At 41.3% G+C, this 20,033-nt stretch overlaps 1 protein-coding gene across 3 annotated transcripts in view; it reads left to right on the forward strand.

Annotated features, from left to right (window-relative positions):
* NR3C1 (nuclear receptor subfamily 3 group C member 1) overlaps positions 1 to 6,607 on the forward strand; it is a 52,477-nt gene extending 45,870 nt beyond the window's left edge. For all 3 annotated transcript variants that reach the window (XM_083728268.1, XM_083728269.1, XM_083728270.1), the window contains one exon: positions 66 to 6,607. In XM_083728268.1, coding sequence (XP_083584394.1) covers positions 66 to 218 — 153 coding nt within the window. In that variant the 3' untranslated portion in view covers positions 219 to 6,607. The remainder of the gene's footprint in view (positions 1 to 65) is intronic.
* Positions 6,608 to 20,033: the final 13,426 nt, after the last annotated feature.

A 20,033-nucleotide genomic window follows, 5' to 3' on the forward strand; every position in this document is an offset into this window, starting at 1 on the left:
ATATATACTACACTGTATTGATAATTCAGGCTTCCTTTACGAAATTATTCTCTTATCATTTGCAGGTGGTTGAGAATCTTCTAAGCTTTTGCTTCCAAACGTTTTTGGATAAATCCATGAGTATTGAATTTCCAGAAATGTTGGCAGAAATCATCAGCAATCAGTTACCAAAATATTCAAATGGGAATATCAAGAAACTCCTATTTCATCAGAAGTGACTGCCTTAATACAGAAATAATGCCTTAAGGAAAAAAAAGTCAATTATAGCTTCTTTTTTACAAACTAAAAGACTTGTTAATTTTGTCCTTGCAACTATATTGGGTGTTCTTGTTTTTGTTTTGTAATTATGCACTACATGTGGTTTACAGAGGGCCAAGACCTAGGTTTCAGAAGCAGATGCCTCAAACTGAATGATTACAGGAAGAAGGAAAAGAAGGAAATATGATTTGGGATTTTCCCTCCAGAAACACCATCATATTCACAGGATAGGATATACCAAAACAGCAGTGTCAAGTTCAGAATCTACATTGTCAACATTCTGCTAGGAATTTCTGCAGTTGGCTGGATAAAATTTTCTAGGTTTTTGTTTTGGTATAGATTTTTTGTATAGTTAAGGTAGCATTTTGATTTATGCATGTAACATGAAGAAAGTTTACAACTGTATATCGGAAAAGGGAAGTTGTGCCTTTTATAGCTATTACTGTCTGGTTTTAGCAATTTCCTTTAACTTTATATACAGTGAACTAAGCTTGCTCATTTTTTCTTACATAATTTTTGTAAAATGTCAAGATGCCTATTGTACAGCTGTTTTTTTAAAGTGGGGCAGCTCATAGCTTAATGACCTCTAGATATTAATCTTTTAAGTATACTCATGTGAATATAGGTTGACTTTTCTAACCTGATCAAGACTGTCATAGTCACCTTTTAGATGTCACCTTTTAAATTTGGCCTATAAAAATCAGCTTTCTTCAGTGGCGGGGGTGGGGTGGGAGGGATTGAAATGTAATCCAAATCTAACCTGAACACTGGACATGCATACTTTTGATATTGGTCAAAGATTCTGTGAGCTACTTGCAAACTAGCTCTGTCTTAAACAGGTTTGTCAACAAAAACTTCTTTTTTTTTTAAACAAAGCATACTAGATATTTACATTTAATGTGATAGCCATAATTGTAAGATTCTTGGGCTGGATTGACAGTAAAAACATCAGTCTTGACTGCCCATCAGGAAACCTTCAGGAAAATATGCATAATTGTTTAAAAGTTTACTTCTACATGGAAAAATTAACTTTTTCCATACTCAGTCTATTGCCATATGAGTGTGTACTTCTGTGTGCATCAGTGTATATTATATATACAGTGGCCACAATCCAGAGCAGCTGTCATAACGCAGAACAAAACTGAGGTGCACCAAAATTGGCATGTCTGCTGTTCTCCTTGGACATAACTGAGAAATAGCAAAACCTGTGCTTTTTTAAATTATTTGGAGGACAATATTGATGATCAGTTCATCTTTTTTTCCCACAAGTGCAAAGCTGTGCAATTGCCTCCTTGGGTTTCTCAGAATTGTTGGATTACAGCCGGTGTTGCCATTCCAGAGAATCTGCTCCCTCCAACCTAAGATGTGATTGGCATTGCCACTTCTTATAACCTTCTGGGGAAGGGGTTGGAGGATGGCAAGGCTGCCTTATGAGATGATAGTACTGCAGCTCATGCCTCACCAGGGCAGTAGTGCCCCGAGTCCTGAACACACATACCCGAGCCTACCTTTGCAGCAGCTTTTTGAACCCCAGTAAAGCAGAACAATGAGTAGAAAGAAGCCAGTTTCTGCTTGTGGATCACTCCCTGGATTGGGCAAAATCTTGACTATTTTAAGTTGATGGTTAATTTCTGTTGACTTCAGTAGTCAGGAACTCTATATGTGTATATACGTACACGTATACATACTTTATATAAATACATATACATAAATATCATTGAATTACAAAAGAATAAATGTAATTATGCCCAGTATATATTATGTTTAGTATTATAATGATTCTTAAAAGATTTTACTTCAAGTAAGATTTTTACCTTTATGCAGAACATAAAATAGACCAAACTACAGAAACAAACAAATCACTTCTGGAAAACAAAAACCCTAAACTTGTGTTGTTACACCCCCATTTTCACTTCATTCGTCACCCAAACAATCCTATCTTGTTTCCTGGAGAACACGAAAATTCCGCTACTGATTTAGTGGTGTAGACTAGAGCTTTGTCTCTGTACGTCTCCCAACCCTTCTGCATCAAACTACTAGTGTGCCATAAAAACAACCACCATATAAGTCTTGTGAATTTACAACCATGTAAGTCTTGTGAATTTTTCCTTGTCATCATTGATTTATATTTTAAAACAATTTGCAAGCTGTAGTAGCCTATCCTCTGAGCACCTTAGGAATTCTCAGAAAATTGTAAATGCTACGCCACTCGAAAGAAAGAAAGAAAAAATATTTTTGTTCAAAGTGGCCTGGATATTTCTGTAAAAAGAAATTAATGGGGGTTTAATTACTTAACAGGAGTTAACAATCAAAATGTAATATGATGCTACTAATATTTTTTTAGTTATATTTTCAAATAGATATCATTTGGTAGAGTTTGAAAAAGGAAGGAAGGGCTACTACAGCTTTAAAAGCAATTTATCAAATTATTGTAAAATAGCTTGTATAGTGTATCATAAGAATGGTTTTTAGATGACAGATTGCTTTATCATGACATGTGATATATTTTTTCTAGGGGTCACAAAATGTGTTAAATGGTAACCCATACAAATTGTGGTTTGTCTGGAAGTATTAATCCTGGCAGCATTGTTCTGAAGTATCTAAAGAGGTACTCTAGTTTTACTTGGTGTGTTTCTATCGTTTGTTTCTTTTTATCCTTTTCCTTTTGCTTTCCTTTTTGTTTTAAAGGCACTTACCCATATTCGGTGGGAGTTCCTCGGGCTGAAACCTAAATCCATTAGTCCGCTGTAAGAAAAACACGGAAGCTGGAGGTTCAATTTAATTGCCCAGCCCGTGCGCTTGGTCCCCTCACATTCCAGGACTAAACCTGCAGCAGATGTGCAGGTTTATTTGACCCTTCCCCCTATCCCACCCCCCCCAAAAATAAAACAGTGTGTTCGTATGTCCACACTTCTCTATGTATGGGGTTACTTTCACATATAGCCTCACAGAGCACCGCAAAACAGTGAGACAAATTTGGCAGTTAAAATGCATACAGGTACCAGCAATATGTAAATAATAGAGCATAGGTTGTTCACCGTCTACTAAAAACATTTCTAATTATTCAACAAAAATGTTCCTGGTAAAATAGGAGTTTTACCTGAACTATCTGTTTTTAAATCTTTTTTTAAAAAACAAAACACCAACAACCAACGTTAAGCTTATAAATGGAAACCCCCAGCTACTTTCAAGTAAAATACTACCTTTTAATAACAGTAATCATTCTTTTTGATCTCTGTGCAGTCCCACAATTGGGTGCTGCACCTATGCATAGCATCTTGAGAACCTTACAGAGCTTTTGTCAAGTAACTCATCCTCCGGTGCTGCGAGCCTCTTTGCAATTATCTGGGGTGGGGAGGGGAGGGGGGATAGGGCAAGCGCACCGCCTTGAGAATGTGCTGCCTGCGTTTCTCTCTGTGAACTTTTCCACAGGAGCACCAGCTCCCTGGCTAGGGCTCTAGAAGGTTCTAAACATGTTCTGCATAGAATACAGTTGTGTTATGCACAGATGACCACTCAAAGGATACCAGAAACAGGTAAGAAACCTGTCTCTCTTCTTGAATAAGCTCTTTAAAGTATGTATGTTTTAACAGTTAATCTAAGCTTCAGAGAGTATTTTAACATTAGTTTGCAAACCATTGGGATGAAAACGTGTATTCTGCCTGATTTTAGTTAATGCTAAGAGACTCAAGTATTTGGTTTCAAAAAGGTTCCTGAAAAGATAAATCATGACACCCTGTCTTTATTTCAAAGGAAAATTTGGAAAGTTGAACTTGGGAACTGATGTGTAGTGAACATTTTAGTCCAAGTTTAAGGAAGCTAGCACTGCATCCTTGGACAACGTATTTGTGGTGGTTTACCTATACAAGTGAGGTATACAGAAATCAATATTATGACTATGTGCAACAAGTACTTCAGCGGTGGAAAAGAGGCTCTAATTCTTTTGATTTCATGTATTTTTGCTCAGTTTTTGGACTTTGATTTCACTTTTTAAAAATGCTGATTCTGGAAAAGAACTTTCAATTTAAATGTGCTGTTAAGAATATAAGTACAAGCCATTTAAAGTACATAAGCATCAGCAAAAGGTATGTTGTTTCTTGTCTGGCTAGTCTTTTTCATGCTGGGGAAAATCAGCACTTCAAATAAAGCAGGGAATATTCTGACTTCTGTCTCTTCAGTGCCTTGCCACAACATGCTAACAGAAATAACATGGGTAGCCCCAGATATGCATGCTGTATGTTAGAATTGCACTTGGAAACTAATAGGAATGGCCTTTCATAGGATATGTTAGGGCATGCAAACGGAGAGAGGAAATTTTATCACTTATACACCACTAAAGTAACTGAGAGCCTTAGCCTTAAGCCTGAGCACACTTACTTCGAAGTAAGTCCTATAAAATCTTTGGGACTGACTTCCAGGCAAGTGTGCTTAGGATTGGTTTGCCAATCTTGCCAGCCGTACCGTATTAAACCAAAAATACAGCATTGAGTTTCCTTGAAAACAGCAGAGGCTGAGAAAGTGCGCACAACTGGGGGAACAAGTGCCAGCCTACCTTTAGAAACACAACCACTTGACAAAATAACAGCGTCTTAGGAACAGAGGTGGGAAGAAAGCAGACGGTGGAGAACTGAGAACCGAGGCTAGTCCCATTTACCATATTCATATACGCACATCATGTGGAGCGATTACAAATATGCAGGCTCACGAGATAGGATAGCACATCTTCATTTTGTTCAGCATGCAGAAACTCAGTGGGGCCTTAATTCTTCAACCTAGTGTGTATTCCGATGCTGATTATGCAAAGAACTTAACCCTTCTACACTTGCAAAGAATGAGTTAAATCAAATGCTGTCAGGCAGAACCTGTTTTAGTTTGTTTTAAAAAAAATTAAGTACTATTTACAAAACCATATTAAATGTACAGGTGGGTGGTAGCTGGTGGGGTGGGGAGGTCTGTAATTTCTACAGCTTTTAACATCTCCTTTGAGAGATGCATCCCCACCCCCCCCGCTCCAACAGAAAAGCTGGGTCCAGAGCTACAGTTGTGTCTGCAGAAGGTGTCTTCTGTTGACAAGTAGTGTTATATACTTTAGTGCCAAAGTAAAGTGAAAATAAATCCAAAGACGTTCTTCCGCTTCGTCAAGCAGAAGCCCAAGAACTTTTATAGAACCTACCTGGCATACTGTTACACAAATGCTTTCCCTGGTGCTGTGTAAGCTTTTGGACATAAGAGTTAAGATTTTAAAATTAACTTGGGTAGTTAATGCCTCCTTAGCTTTACTGTTGCATCAGCACTAAGTTGCTGTTGTGGTGTTTACACAAAGCTTTTATCGTGATGGGGCTGTTTATGCCCTGCATGACATGTCGGCGAATCCTTTTGGAGCGCCCATAGAAACATGGGGTGGTATTTGGACATCACAGAACAACAGGCTCCCACTATTTTCAGCAAATGCATGGCAAATGAAATCGATGTCAGGGGAGGGGAAAACTTTTGCATGTTTTGACTAGCCCATGGGGCCAGTTCTGGCCCCTCAAGTGTAGGAGGGTTGAGACATCCGAGGAATGGGTGGCAAGGCCCTGGCGTTTTGAACCCACTGCAAGATAAAGTATGTGCTTAAGTACTTTGTGGAAAGGGACCAGAGTCTCCAGCCTCTTTCAGAATTGAGCCTCATCCACCACTGCCTGGTCAATATTAAAACCAATTGGGCACAATTGCCCTGAATGTACAGACATTTTTATGCTACTGCTGTCAATGTAGGAACCGTACTTTCAAGCAAGAAATAGAGCCTCATATTATTGGAAAACACTGAAGGGCCCTTTTTGAGGCTTTTGTTTGCTGGTAAAAAGGCTGCGTGTGTGAAAATAGCCTCCTTCCTCCCCAACCCCCCAAAACCATACAAGCCCAGGCTTAATAGCACGGATTCAATAGTGTGTCAACGTTCTATTTTGTATATTATACAAAAGATATATAATGGGGACAAATCCTATATTATGCTGGTGTATGGCATTATTAAAAAGCTTTTTTTTGTTATTTTTATCACAGTAATTTTAAACAGTGTAAAAAAAATTAAAACAAGTGACTCCTGTTTAAAAATAAAAAGTTGTAGTTTTTTATTCATGCCGAATAACTGTAGTAACCATGTCTTTTCACCTACACAGTGAAATGTTGGATTGTAAAATCTTGTGTGGAACTGTTGAGCATTTATTTTTCATTTTAAATTTTGCTGTTCTATTAAATTCAAAGCCACACGTCTGTACAGAAGTTGCAGTAAATGTAAGCCATTTACAGCAATGCTGAATAATGGACAAAATTACATAATAAAAACCTGCTTTTTCATTACATGTTCAAATACCCTTTGAAGTAGGGTTTTTTGGTTTGTTTTGTTTCTTGTACAGTGCGTTGCAGATGGAGTTCAGCCTTCTATTAACCTACAAAAATTAAGGCTGCAATCCTATAAACATTTACCTGGGAGTCTCTGTGCGGTTGCGTTAGAGTACTGTCAGTAAAAATAATACAAGCAGAAGCATGCCAAAAACTTGACTGAAATTTTATTTTTATCTTGCACACGAAACCCCTCCACCATCTTCTCCCCACCTCCCCACTCCGAATTATCAGGGTGGTGACAGATTCTTGGAATTTCCAAGAGGGTTGAGGGAACAAGCACGAACAGAACAGTTTTATACCTCCTGAGAGCAGTTAATACCTTTTAAATATGACGGCAGTGACCTGACCCACCCTTCCTTATCCCAGTGGGGGCAGATGAAGAATCCAGGAATTAAAGACGAGCAACCATTCTGCTTATTCCCCAAATTGAACACAATAGAGCGCTTTCTGCTCCTGAAATAGCCTCCTGAGAATACAGTAATTCACTAAATGAGGAAGGCATGCAACAGGGTTTTAAAAGAAATGTGTGTGTGAATGACAGAACCTGAGCTCCGTTGCCAGCTAAGTGAAACAAAACCTCCGGTCAGGGTTAAAGCAGCAGGGTTCACTGCAGAATGAGACAAAGGACTTTCTTGGATAAAATAAAAGCATTAAGTCACAAATGAGAATCTCACTGAAGCCACAGTTTTAAATTAATGGATTGGAACCAAGGCAACCAAAGCTGCTGAAAGACCGTGCTAATGACCTAAGTGAGTTGGCAAAACAACTTAATTTGTTTTAGAAAGATACAAGTGGACAAATGCAGTTGCGCTTCTAATGAAATAGTTTGGTGAAATCTATAAAACAGTTGCCTTCAACTTTGCTAATGCCGCATTTAAATTGGAGCAACACCTGCAATGAAATGCATAAAAAGAATGACAAAAATTCTATTAACTTGGGAGATTGGGGGGCTGCAGCCTAAGTCTCGCTTTAGCCTCCAGAGAGATCTCTGCAGTGGCTTTCATTTACCTGGGAGTCAGACCCAATGACCTGTAAAGGACAGGCATGTGCAGCAGATTCAGAAAGATCCCCCCAAAAAGTGGGGGTACTTTGGACAAATTTCAGGCTTGTCTGAGCTGAAGGGGGATCTCTCCAAAGCACCGGAACTGAAGTTGGGGACCTCTAAAGTGATTCAGGCCAATTCAGATGTTTCAAAATCTATACAAAAGGTGTGCTGGTAAAAATTGCCCTATTAGGCAAACATCATGGTGGTGTGAAGAGGTGACCATCTAGCTCTTTATTAGAATGATTCTACCAGGTCTCTGCAATCCCCATGCTTCGTGAAATGTTCTTGAAGTGACATATCATCTTGTTCTTGTCTATTCTGTGTTCTTTACAAGTACTGCTTGTTTTTAAAATGCTGGGCATTCAAGTCCTTTTGCCCTTGTGCCACACTTGTTCCTCTCAAATCAGCATTATGAGTCGCTTGTGTGACCTTTAGTCCCATTTTTTCCATTCAGCATTACTTCCTAACCACTACATCCAGCTTCCTGAAATCTTGCTTTCTTTCCTAGAGGCACCTCCATAATTTTTGCTATTTCCATAAATTCAAAACATTCTGGTTAACCTAGGCCAGGCATAGGCAAACTCGGCCCTCTAGATGTTTTGGGACCACAACTCCCATCATCCCTAGCTAACAGGACCAGTGGTCAGGGATGATGGGAATTGTAGTCCCAAAACATCTGGAGGGGCGAGTTTGCCTAGGCCTGGCCTTGGCGTTTGATGGCTGAAAGACCCTGGTCACCCTGAAATGATGAGTTATGATAGTAGGCGATTGCTTTTATGAGTTTAACTCTTTTTAGAAGTTTCAATTGTATTGTTTTAGTATCGATATGTTGGCCACCATTGTCTGCTTTGCAGGAAGGGTGGGATATAAACACATTTAACGAATAAAAATACCTTGCAAGTCTTTAGTTGAAGAGGATATAAGCGGAGGGGCTATTTTTATTAGAATATTTCCTTTTGAATTCTAAATTTCCTTTTAGAATATTTTGGAGTCCCTCCCAGAAAAATCAATCAGGTCAGCTAAAGCACAGTTAGTGATCCTTGAAATATTTGTAAAGCATGCTACAAATTCAAACATTATGCTGCAATAAGAGGAGTGGTTTCTCAAGACTTAACTAGGCTTTGAGAGCAGGGTGTGTGTAGATGCAAACTGAAGAGCTGACTCATTCCAGGAAAAGACTTCTTGTTGATTCTTTATTTAAAACCAGATGGAATGGTTTGAGAGAAGCCTGCTGATAGAGCATTTAAGCCAAACACTAAGAGTACGGGGCTAATGTAACAACATGTGAGCTGTTCCTTCTGCCTAGTATGGTATGTCTAAAAAGCCAAAGACTTGCACCCTGGTAGATGAACCAGACATAATAACTGAACTGCATTCCTGTTCTAAAAACAAGTATAAAATAAACAAGTATAAAAAATAAGTATAAAATACAAAAAGCTGCCTTCAACCTTCCCCCTTTTAAAACAAATTCCATGTACTTGGCCCTCTTATCTGCATTTTGGCACTTTGTCAGGGCTAGTTTTGAAAAACAACAGGTTTTCTGAAATACGGGTCATGAGCATTGTCCGATCTTTAGAATATTTTGACTGGAGCTGCAGTCATTAAACAAACAAAAAATATTTTTGAAATAAGAATTATCCAGGAGCCCAGTCATGCATTTTAAAAATATTCTCATTAGGTAATGACAGAGGAAAGCTAGTCAAGCCGTTAATCCATCTATCTCAGTTTGGTCTACACTGACTAGAAGCAGCTCTCAACGCTCTCGAGTCCTACCTGGAGATGCCAGGAACTGAACTGAGGACCTTCAGAATACCCTGCAGATGCCCTACCAGTAAGCTGCAGCCCTAAATTGAAGCCTCTGTTTGAGGCAAGGCAGAATCTTCATCCAATCCATGTGTCAATGATCCTAAAAGGCCACACCCTCAGCAACAACAAGCCAGAGTCCAACAAGCTACTTCAGGCAAGCATGACCTGTGTATTCCTTTCCGCTCCCCCTTCCTACACTGCATTTCCATGCACAGCTGGGGCTGCTTCTGAACTTTGACTTTTATTTAAGTTCAAATCCTCTTACCAAAAAAAAAAAAAATCGGAAAAGAAAAAAAAGACTTCTTAGCTGTAAACTAAGGACAACAAATAAGCTCATCAGTACTTCTTCGGTCACATTTTCCACCAGGCTCAGCTTGTTTAGAGATGGAAGGGAGGCTGCCTGCTGGAAGAAAGGGCATCCCAAGCCCTGCTCTTTCATCCCACTCTTTGGAAGAGTTGGGTCCTGAATTTTGCAGTTCCCATGGAAAGCAACTTGAAGGCCACTTAAATTATGAGGCAATCTGTCAGCTCCATTTTGAGTACAGCAACTAATGCACCTTTGCCATGCTAAATAAATATTCAATAATTAGCCCTTGATAAGGCAGTGGGCTCCATGGTTCTTTTATGATTTGGGGAAAGAAGTCGTTTTTGCCAATGTGTTCACTGTGCCCTAAAACTCACATCTTCCCTGATTATTGGCCATGATGGCTTGGGTAAGATGAGAGAGCTGCAGGTTCACCATTACTGTTTTTAAAGCCTCCACCCTGCCATTCCTATTATAGAATAGAATCATAGAGTTGGAAGAGACCACAAGGGCCATCGAGTCCAACCCCCTGCCAAGCAGGAAACACCATCAGAGCACTCCTGACATGGTTGTCAAGCCTCTGCTTAAAGACCTCCAAAGAAGGAGACTCCACTACACTCCTTGGCAGCAAATTCCACTGTCGAACAGCTCTTACTGTCAGGAAGTTCTTCCTAATGTTTAGGTGGAATCTTCTTTCTTGTAGTTTAGCACACTAGCACATTAATAACCAGCAGCCATTGGGAGCCAGATTATATTGCTTCATCTCTTCCCCAAGGTCTTCCCACTCTGGTAATTTTTCTGTGCACTGTGGGGAGGGAGTGGAATAGCTTGCCTCATGAATTCTCACATCGCATGAAGCCTTATTGCACCACCACCATCTCCTAGAAACCTCTGGAAGTGAGGAACAAACTCCATGTGAAGCAGATGTATCTATTCTAAGCCATGCTATAGCACACCAGCAGTATGCAGATGTTGCTACGCAGAATCTATTTCAGTTGTGGCTGGGCTACACTTTATGTCAGTCCAACAGACACACACAACTAAATACTAATTAAAAGGTTATCACAATTCTTGGAAAGCACATGTTTATATATTAAAACCAGTCATGTTGATTGAATTCATGGAAGAACCTATGATAAGACCAGTGAACAGAGAGGTTTATTAAGCAGTAAATTCCTAGCCTTCTTGTATGAAATAAAACCAGCCATTATGAAAACGAGATCTGATGCCAGGAGTGAGCTGTGCTTTGATAGGCAACAGAATGCAATTTCAGCAAAATTCAGGGTGACTGAACAGGGCTGCCATGTTATTGAACTCCAGCTCATTGGTCATTGATCAAGGATGTTGGGGGCTGTAGTCCAATAACACCTGGTGGGTAAGGAGTCACCCTGGGGTTGATAGAACTTCTACTGGATCTGACGAGATAAAAATTATGGACACTTCGAAATTTGAGAAAGGCTATCAAGCAGTAGATAGGATTGGAGTGGTGTTATTTTATAAGACCAGCCACCAGCCAGAATCTCTATTGCTAATATGTGGGTGATTTGCATGATATATTAGCAAAGCACAAGCCACAACACGGATGATCTTTATTCACTGACTGCATGTGTGAAGGACCTATCACAAATTGATATTTCAATACAGAAATTCCGTATCATCATCTGAGAAAGATCTCACATTTAGCTGAGCATTGGCTGACCAACTGATGTACAGGTGCCTTGTTGTGTACATAAACTTTCTTTACATATAATGTATATGTAATGACCAGCCCTTTTTTCTTTCGTCTGCTGTACCAGATTTGAACACTAGTAAATCTGAACGTGAGACGCGGGTGGCGCTGTGGGTTAAACCACAGAGCCTAGGACTTGCCGATCAGAAGGTCGGCGGTTCAAATCCCCGTGACGGGGTGAGCTCCTGTTGCTCAGTCCCTGCTCCTGCCAACCTAGCAGTTGCGAGCTCTCTTTGCATGTACTTGGGCCTTAGGCATAATGTATCATCACACCTAGGAACAATTTACTATAACATATAACTTAAGTAACAATGGATTTGCATGGGTACTTTAAGATATCTATCTTTTCCAGTATAAACCTAGTCTTCAGGACTACGCCTTGTAACAGGCTAGACACCACAAGTAACATGGGCGGAGTGGAAAGTAACTGGTTTTTCTTTAATTTTTTTTTTATAAAAAGCTTGTCCTCCCCTCCCCTTCTTTCACAGTTCTCAGAAAAAGTGCTTCATGAAACCTGAGCAGTTAGGAGTTGTGGTCTCATTATTTATTTTATTCCATTTGCGAACCACTTCCTATGGAACATCTAAAAGTGATTAGCAACAATATTGTTATGAGTTGCAGTGCCAGGGTTTGTGGTGTCAGATTCCCCTACATTACTGGGTCTGATAGGTAATGTAATTATGTTTGGGGTGTTAACATTGCCTGCCAGACACTGGATTTAGCAAAGTGTTAAAATACAGGCCAAATCAGTTTCCGATGTTAACGAGATCGCCTGAGAGATAGGCTATTAACAGACAGCAAATACAGGGAAAATGGGCCATCAGCAAAGTCTTTTTGCCAGCTAGCAAATGGATGGAGCCCATCTCTGAACTCTGAGAGACAAAGCATGTGGGATGGAGGAAAATAGTGATGATCTTTAAAACACAGCAAGCTTGAAAAGAGATTCAGACAGCAATGGCAGTTTTCTGTTTGGATCCAAGAAGAAGCAAGAACCTCTTGGGAGTGTTAATGCTGTGAACCCCACCATCGTAGGCTCAGGTTGTATATGTGTGTAAAAAAACCATGTATCAGAAAGACCCTGCGGTCTCCACTGTGCCTTATTTTCCAAAAGGATACAGATCCTAGGTAAAGCGCTCTTGGAACCCCCTGGAGATTGGGGGTGGCATGATATCCAGCACGCCACAGCTCAGGCCTAAAATTGTAGTTACTCCAAAACGAAATATAGGGACCCTTGTGGATTGCATCAAGCAGGTAGTGGTGCAGCTTGGACAGACAGACCAGCTTGTGGGTCTGAGTCTGTGCCAACAAACTGTCTAGTTGTGCCACCACAGCCCACGCTAGTTGCGCAATTTGTGGTGCATGTGGCGCAGGATGCTCTCTGCCAGGTCATGGATAAATCGCTACGCACAGCTCACCTTACCCAGGCTTGCTTTCACCACCTCCTGCTTCCATGGCTGGGAACTCAGGAAAAATGAGGGGCCGCCCCAGTGAATTTCACTCAATGACAGGGGAGTCTAGGGGTGCTACAGTGGTGCAGAATGAGCCCAAGATGGTGCCACTCATGCTTCTTCCCACTAATCCTATGCCTGAGGAACTCAGCAACAAAAACAGACCGCTGAATGAGCACATGGGTTCTGTGCCCATTTTTTATGGCACATTATTAACAGCGAGCATAATAAGCTGTAAATGGGCATATTTAAGACATTTACAATATTTAACAAATAATCAAATGAAGAAGTAAGCACATTATTCTTCCATTTCTATATACAGTTGAATATACCTACAGGGTTTTGCAGAAGACTGGATGACCTAGCACTACAAAAATGCTCAAAAGAGATGTACTCACTAGTTCAGGGGATGTGTTCTTTCTTGGAATTACTTCAGATAACCAATATTGACAATTCTAGAAGAGAGGGTCATGGTGCCTCAGACCCAGAGGCTTAGGGGAGAGGGAGGGAGAAAGAGATTTAAAAGAATTCTATCTCTTTAGAAACCAGCCTTGAAGCTTGAGCATTTCTGGCATGTTTTTGCATTCAGGAATTCACAACTTGGAGATATAAATGTGTGTTCTTATACATCACTGGATCACATCCGAAATACAAATTTTAGGTATGCACACGGACACACATAGCACACATTTGGGTGTGATTTTTTAAAACCAGTATTTCCAAATTATTATTATCAGCTGGTTAGTGAAGAACATTGTTATGCTGGACTTCAAAATAATCAAAAAGCCAGTTTCTGTGTAATGCAGCCTGTTGCTATATAGATGCATTTTATTCACAGCAGATTAAATTTGTACTTTAGAAGATTTCTGGCTCTCTACCTATCCTCTTCTTTGCAAAGAAACAGTGGACACATACACTGCAGTTGCCTTAAGTACTTAGTACCTAACTGGTACTAAGGGACGCGGGTGGCACGGTGGGTTAAACCACAGAGCCTAGGACTTGCCGATCAGAAGGTCGGCGGTTCAAATGCCCGCGACGGGGTGAGCTCCCGTTGTTCGGTCCCTGCTCCTGCCAACCTAGCAGTTCGAAAGCACGTCAAAAGTGCAAGTAGATAAATAGGTACCGCTCCGGTGGGAAGGTAAACGGCGTTTCTGTGTGCTGCTCTGGTTCGTCAGAAGCAGCTTAGTCATGCTGGTCACATGACCTGGAAGCTGTACGCCAGCTCCCTTGGCCAATAAAGCGAGATGAGCGCCGCAACCTCAGAGTCGGTCACAACTGGACCTAATGGTCAGGCGTCCCTTTACCTTTACCTAACTGAAAGCCTAAGAACGGTTGTCACAATTTTTGTGTGGGTTCCTACCAAAGAAACTGTGCATTACACAGAAGCAGGGCCAGCTCAAGACATTTGGGCACCTGAGGCCAACCACAAAATGGCGTCCCCCATCCTCCAGGGAAGAAGGGGTGAGTGAAAATCAGGGACAAGGAGGAATAAAGACCTACATTTGGAACAAGGGGGTGGGAATCAAATCACCCTTACCCAATGGCTGAAGTGGGAATCAAAGGCTGTTGTGGGGTGGGTGCAGACCCCAGAAGACCCCAGAGAACTCTATTTCCTCCCTGGGGGTAAAAGAGGACTAGCAGCACTTCCCATTCCCCAAGAGGCCACTGTAGGAAGTGACATGCTGGGGGGGGGGGACAGCTTCCAAGGATGTGGCAGATCCCGCCTCCAAGGTGTGCACCACACCACAGTTGTTGCTACCACTGTGGCAGCTGCAGTGGACAATGCATTCCTTGGAGGCTGATCTGCTGTCCTTGTGGATCCTGCTTGTCAGAGGCAGTTGCCTCACCATGCCTCATGGGTGGGCCAGCCCTGCACAGAAGTAATCCCTACTGAATTCCATGGGGACTGCTTCCTGTTATGGACAGGATTGAAGCATACAGTTGCATCTTAAAGGTGCCACACAGAGCTGTTAACAAGGAGCCTATAAATTTCTAGAACTACAGAAAAATATTACTTCTCATTTGTACCAGTCTGCACTCTCCTACTTTTTTTGCAGTAGCATTTTAAGTTTACCAAACTGTTTTAGTAGTTTTGGTCTCACAACAACCCATGATGCCTGCTACTAACTACCAGAAGAAGAAGAAGAAGAAGAGTTTGGATTTGATATCCCGCCTTTCACTCCCTTTAAGGAGTCTCAAAGCGCCTAACATTCTCCTTTCCCTTTCTCTCCCACAACAAACACTCTGTAAGGTGAGTGGGGCTGAGAGACTTCAGGGAAGTGTGACTGGCCCAAGGTCACCCAGCAGCTGCATGTGGAGGAGCGGAGACACGAACCCGGTTCCCCAGATTACGAGACTACCGCTCTTAACCACTACACCACACTGGCTCTGGGCAAGCTCAGCCCGCAAGGCTAATGGTCAGATGATGGGAGTTTGGGTTCAAAAACATCTGTAGAACACCACTTTGGCTACGTCTATACTAGAGGGTGCTGATGAATGAATCATAAATTCTTTCTTTGACTTTTATCATCATCTTCATAATTGGTGTAGAATGTGTTGTTACAATAAAGTCATGATCCGGGTCAAAACTACATTCTAAATATCAAGTAGTTCTTTCCTACAGCATATTTTCACTCAATTTCAAAGTTTGCTATCTAAAAATTCAGAGGGAATAAAAACAGCTGCACATCCACATTTATATGTTCATGATTTATATATTATGTGTGTGCATTTTAACGATATAGATATGGGTTAAGTCATAATGGAATCACTAGCAACATTGTTCAGCAGCACAATTTTTTCCTTATCCAGCTTTTGGCATTTGATGTGTTGCCAATTCGTATAGAAAGCCAGTGGAATTTAATCATGCAAGGGGAAAAACCTCTCCAAGGTTGAAGAATGAAGCACAACAACGGGGGAAAGATAGCCAGTATGTTTAAAGGCCAATTGCAAGCAACAGATTGGAAATAAATGGAGATTCCTAACTTTTACATAATAACATTCTCATTTCCTTTAGGTGCTGAACTGCATAATGTTCACACCATGGTTTTTTTTTTACTTGACCTCATAATTTCTTATTAATGCTGTACAATGCACAGTGGGCATTAACTACCATGCTACAAGTTGTCCACTGGGATCATTTGATCGTATTTTAACCTATTTTTAAAACAGTATTATTGGTTCACGAGAGCCAGGCAAGGCCTTCCCTTCTCCACTGGCCTGATACAGCAGCAAAAGAATGTCACCAGGCCTTCTTGAGCCTTATGGCAGTACTAGCGTGATGGAAGAGTCAACTGCCCTTTCTTCCCAAGCCCAGATCACCTTCTGTTAAGTGCCTCTAGGAATTCTCCCTCATAATTCAAAAGCTGATGCTGATTATTTCCTGCATCTGACAACTCCTTCGATTGCTTCTCTGATTACTGTAGTTTTTCCAGTTTAGAAGTTTGGGGGATTATTGAATTCACATCACAAAATTAATATGAACAGGTAAGCATTTGGGCTGGGGGTTCATCTGGATGAAGGCAATGTCTAATAAGAAATTTCTGTTTAAAATTGCCCAGTACATACTGCAATGCTATTTAACCTATAAGGAATTCAAATGCATTTCTTAGATTCCTCAGAAAGGGCTGGTATTTGCAGCTTAAATCAGATAATAATTTATTTGTACCCCACCACATGACTGGGTTGCCCCAGCCACTCTGGGCGGCTTCCAACACACATCAAAAGATAATAAAACATCATAAATGCCTTGCATGGTGATTGTTTTGGGGTTGTTTTTAGGATATCCTGATGCTTCGAAGGAAAAGGCGGAGAGGGGAGTAGAATCCCAGAAAGCATTGAGAGACCACACTTTATCAGGCTGTCCTGAGAGACCATAGCATTTAGAAACTAGTTTATTAATCTCTACTGAACACATGGAAACTGGATACTTGGTCTGCAAAAACACAGAAGCCCCAAACACTTTGATGGTATTTATATCAAATGAAAATAGAATAGCTGCTTGAAGCTTGCTTCCGCCAAACAAATATGAGGGAAGTGTTTCATTTAAGCAAAGACAAAACAGACACAAAAAGACAACCAGCCCCTATCCCGGCAAAAAGTCAAAAATCCCAAACCACTCTGATTTGATAGTTCTGAATTTAGATCTCAATGTTTTGGCTTTTATGAGCAGTCTCCTTGTAAAGAGAGAGGTTTCTATCAGGTATGACAGTCCTACAAAAGCTATTTTATCAGAACACCTGGGAAGGATTTAAAGAAATGCCATTCCCCTTGCCTTTTTCCACACAAAGAGAAATAGCCTGCCTAGCAGTAGACACCCTCCCCTCCCACGACAGTTTATACTTCCTTAGTGCATCAGTGAGTTTTAGAGCATAGTTGCCGTTTCCATGCCATTTTTATGTGAGGTTTATAAGCTAGTAAAAACTTCATTAGCTGAAGGGAGGATTTGCAACAGGCAATTGCTGGGTCCTGCCTTGTGAGTCTCCAGACGGCTTGTGTTAAATTACAAGCTCCTTTGTCAGACTTTGCTTCAGTATCCAGGGAGTAGAATGAAAAGCACAGGTTTAAAACAGAGAAAGGATTTGCCTGCTAGTTGTTGAAATTAATTTCTAATTAGCACAAGCCTATTAAGCTATAATTGCCCGAAGCGTTCTTATTTCACTCATTAAAGTAATTAACGCACAATGCACTTTCTAATCATAACACTGGGTTAGGATTTTGGGGGGAGCTATGTAAATTTGCCACCATTTGAAGCTGCTGGTTAAAAAAATAAATAAATCAGTGTTACACTGCCCATGTTGGGATTTTTTGAAATGAACACCTTTTGTAGGCTAAGTCTGAGTTTCTTCCCCACCCTCCAGAGAATAGCTGTGGATGAAAACATGCAAGAGCACATTCTCAAAACCCATCTCGAGTGAAGTGAGGTTGCATTAAGAGGCCCAGAAGCACCTCCTGTTAGCTAGAAAATCATTCAACATCTGATCCTCTGTGCTTCTGGCTAGTGGTGGCAAGGGCAGCCTTGGGCTTCTGCTCAGAAAGAACCTTATGCAGAAAGAATCCCCCCTGCCCCATCCCTCTTTTAGGATCAATAAGAGCCACAAGCAGCCTCCCACAACCTGACGCTCTCCAGGTGTCCGACTGAAGAGCCCCTCAGCCCCATCTGGCATGGCTGCTGGTCACAGATGGGGGAATATGTAGGTGGGGGAAGTCTGGCCCAAAGTGCTGGGGTGGGGACTCATATACCTCTGAGAATGGTTGAGAATAATGGGTGCTGGTTGCTCCTGGTTCCTGGCATGGGGCCCACAAAGTGCTCATTTGAGTGGCTGGGGTAGCAGCAGACTTGGAAGCTTGTGGGGTATTGTTTGGTTGTTCTGTTTTGTTTACTTGTGTTTTTAGCTTGTATTATATTCTGCAAACTAATATCTTATGATGAAGGGCGGTATATGATTGTTGTTGTTGTTGTTAAGGGAGGTTTTTAATGTTTGATGTTTTATTGTGCTTTAAATTCTGTTGGGAGCTGCCCTGAGTGCCTGGGGAAACCCAGCCAGATGGGCGGGGTATAAATAAATCATTATTATTATTGTTCTCATCATCATCATCTACCCACTTGCCTCACACAGAATGCTCGAGACCAAAGGCAGGCCCTGGCTGAGGTATTTCCCCAAGTTACCAATCACCAGTTTGAAACGAGGACACATCTAAGAGAAAGTATCAGCAAGCAAAACACCTTGTTGCAAAACACTGAGTCCCTTCGGAATTAGCGGTTTCAAAGTCCACACAATACCTGCAGTGGTCAGCATTTAGGGTTATATGCTTCTCACACAAAACGCACACGCCGTTGGAGCAGCCAGGCAGAACACAAGTTGCCATTTACACAAACAAGCAGAAGTGAAGCAAATGGATCACCCAAATTTGCCCACCTGTTAAGGTACACTAAAGCAAACCCTTATGTCACCTGGGTTGCGTCAGCTTATTTCATTTCTCTTTTATCAGCAGTTATCACAACCCAAACAACAATTTATAGGGAGAGGCTGGCTAGACAGCTGGACTTTGACATGGTTAATTTTAGTTACGGTATTATCACTGGGAGATCGACAAGCAGCCACTCTCTCTCTGGATGGCTAATTTCCTCTCAGCTGCTCCCCTCTGAAAGAATCCAAGTGCTTCCTCAGCCTGGATACATCATCTCTAAACTATTCCCATGCACTGTATATTTCTTGGCAAGGTTGCATTCTGTGCTGAGAAACCTTCTCTAAACGGGGAGGGAGGAAAAGGGGTGGGGGGTGGGGAATACCACTGTCTAGCGCAATACTGCAGCGGACCCATTTGCCAGAATGTAAAATGGATGCACTGCTGAGCAAACCAAGAGGTATTGTTCTTGCACAAACAACTAGGCCTTCTCACAGGTCCAGGCCATTCCAGGTTTTAAGTCCCTTAGGCATAACCAAAAACAATTATTTTAATAAAAAAAAATGACAGCACAGGAAAACAAGACAAAAAAGAAAAGCACACAATTCTATTTTATTTTTAATTATTGACTGAATGCTTTTCTATCCCTCTCTGGTGCAAATACACTAATTACTGAAGCAAAAGCATGTATTTTATGAAGTCATATCTTATTTGCTTCAAGTTGTGGCTCTGAGCTGAAAGATTGTGCCGCATTTTTGTCTTATGTGCACAAAAACAAGTTGCAAAACTTATCAAATCCTCCCCCCCCCCCCCGGTCCAAATTGAGGCCTTGGCAAAATGGCCGCTCTGCCCCCCACCCCCACCTACAAACAGCAAGCCACAGACCCAGTCCTGCTGCAAGGATATAGTCCATGCCTCTCCTGCCACTGCAACATAACAGAAAAAGCCTCAAATGGCAGGGAAGTTAGCCGCACCACACTCTCAAATTCTCACAGCAATAATAATGGATTATGCAGATCAGCATAATCTGAGCCTCCAGTGCTCTTGTCTGGGAAACAGCAGATGGCCAAGGACCTTGCTGCCCTCATCATTTAGCACAGTTCCCCTTAAGGTCCTGATCAATGTGGCATTAGAGAGAGGGAGAGGGAGAGA

The sequence above is a fragment of the Podarcis gaigeae genome (assembly GCF_964106915.1).
Source record: "Podarcis gaigeae genome assembly, chromosome: 2".
In the NCBI taxonomy this organism is placed as follows: Eukaryota; Metazoa; Chordata; class Lepidosauria; order Squamata; family Lacertidae; genus Podarcis; species Podarcis gaigeae.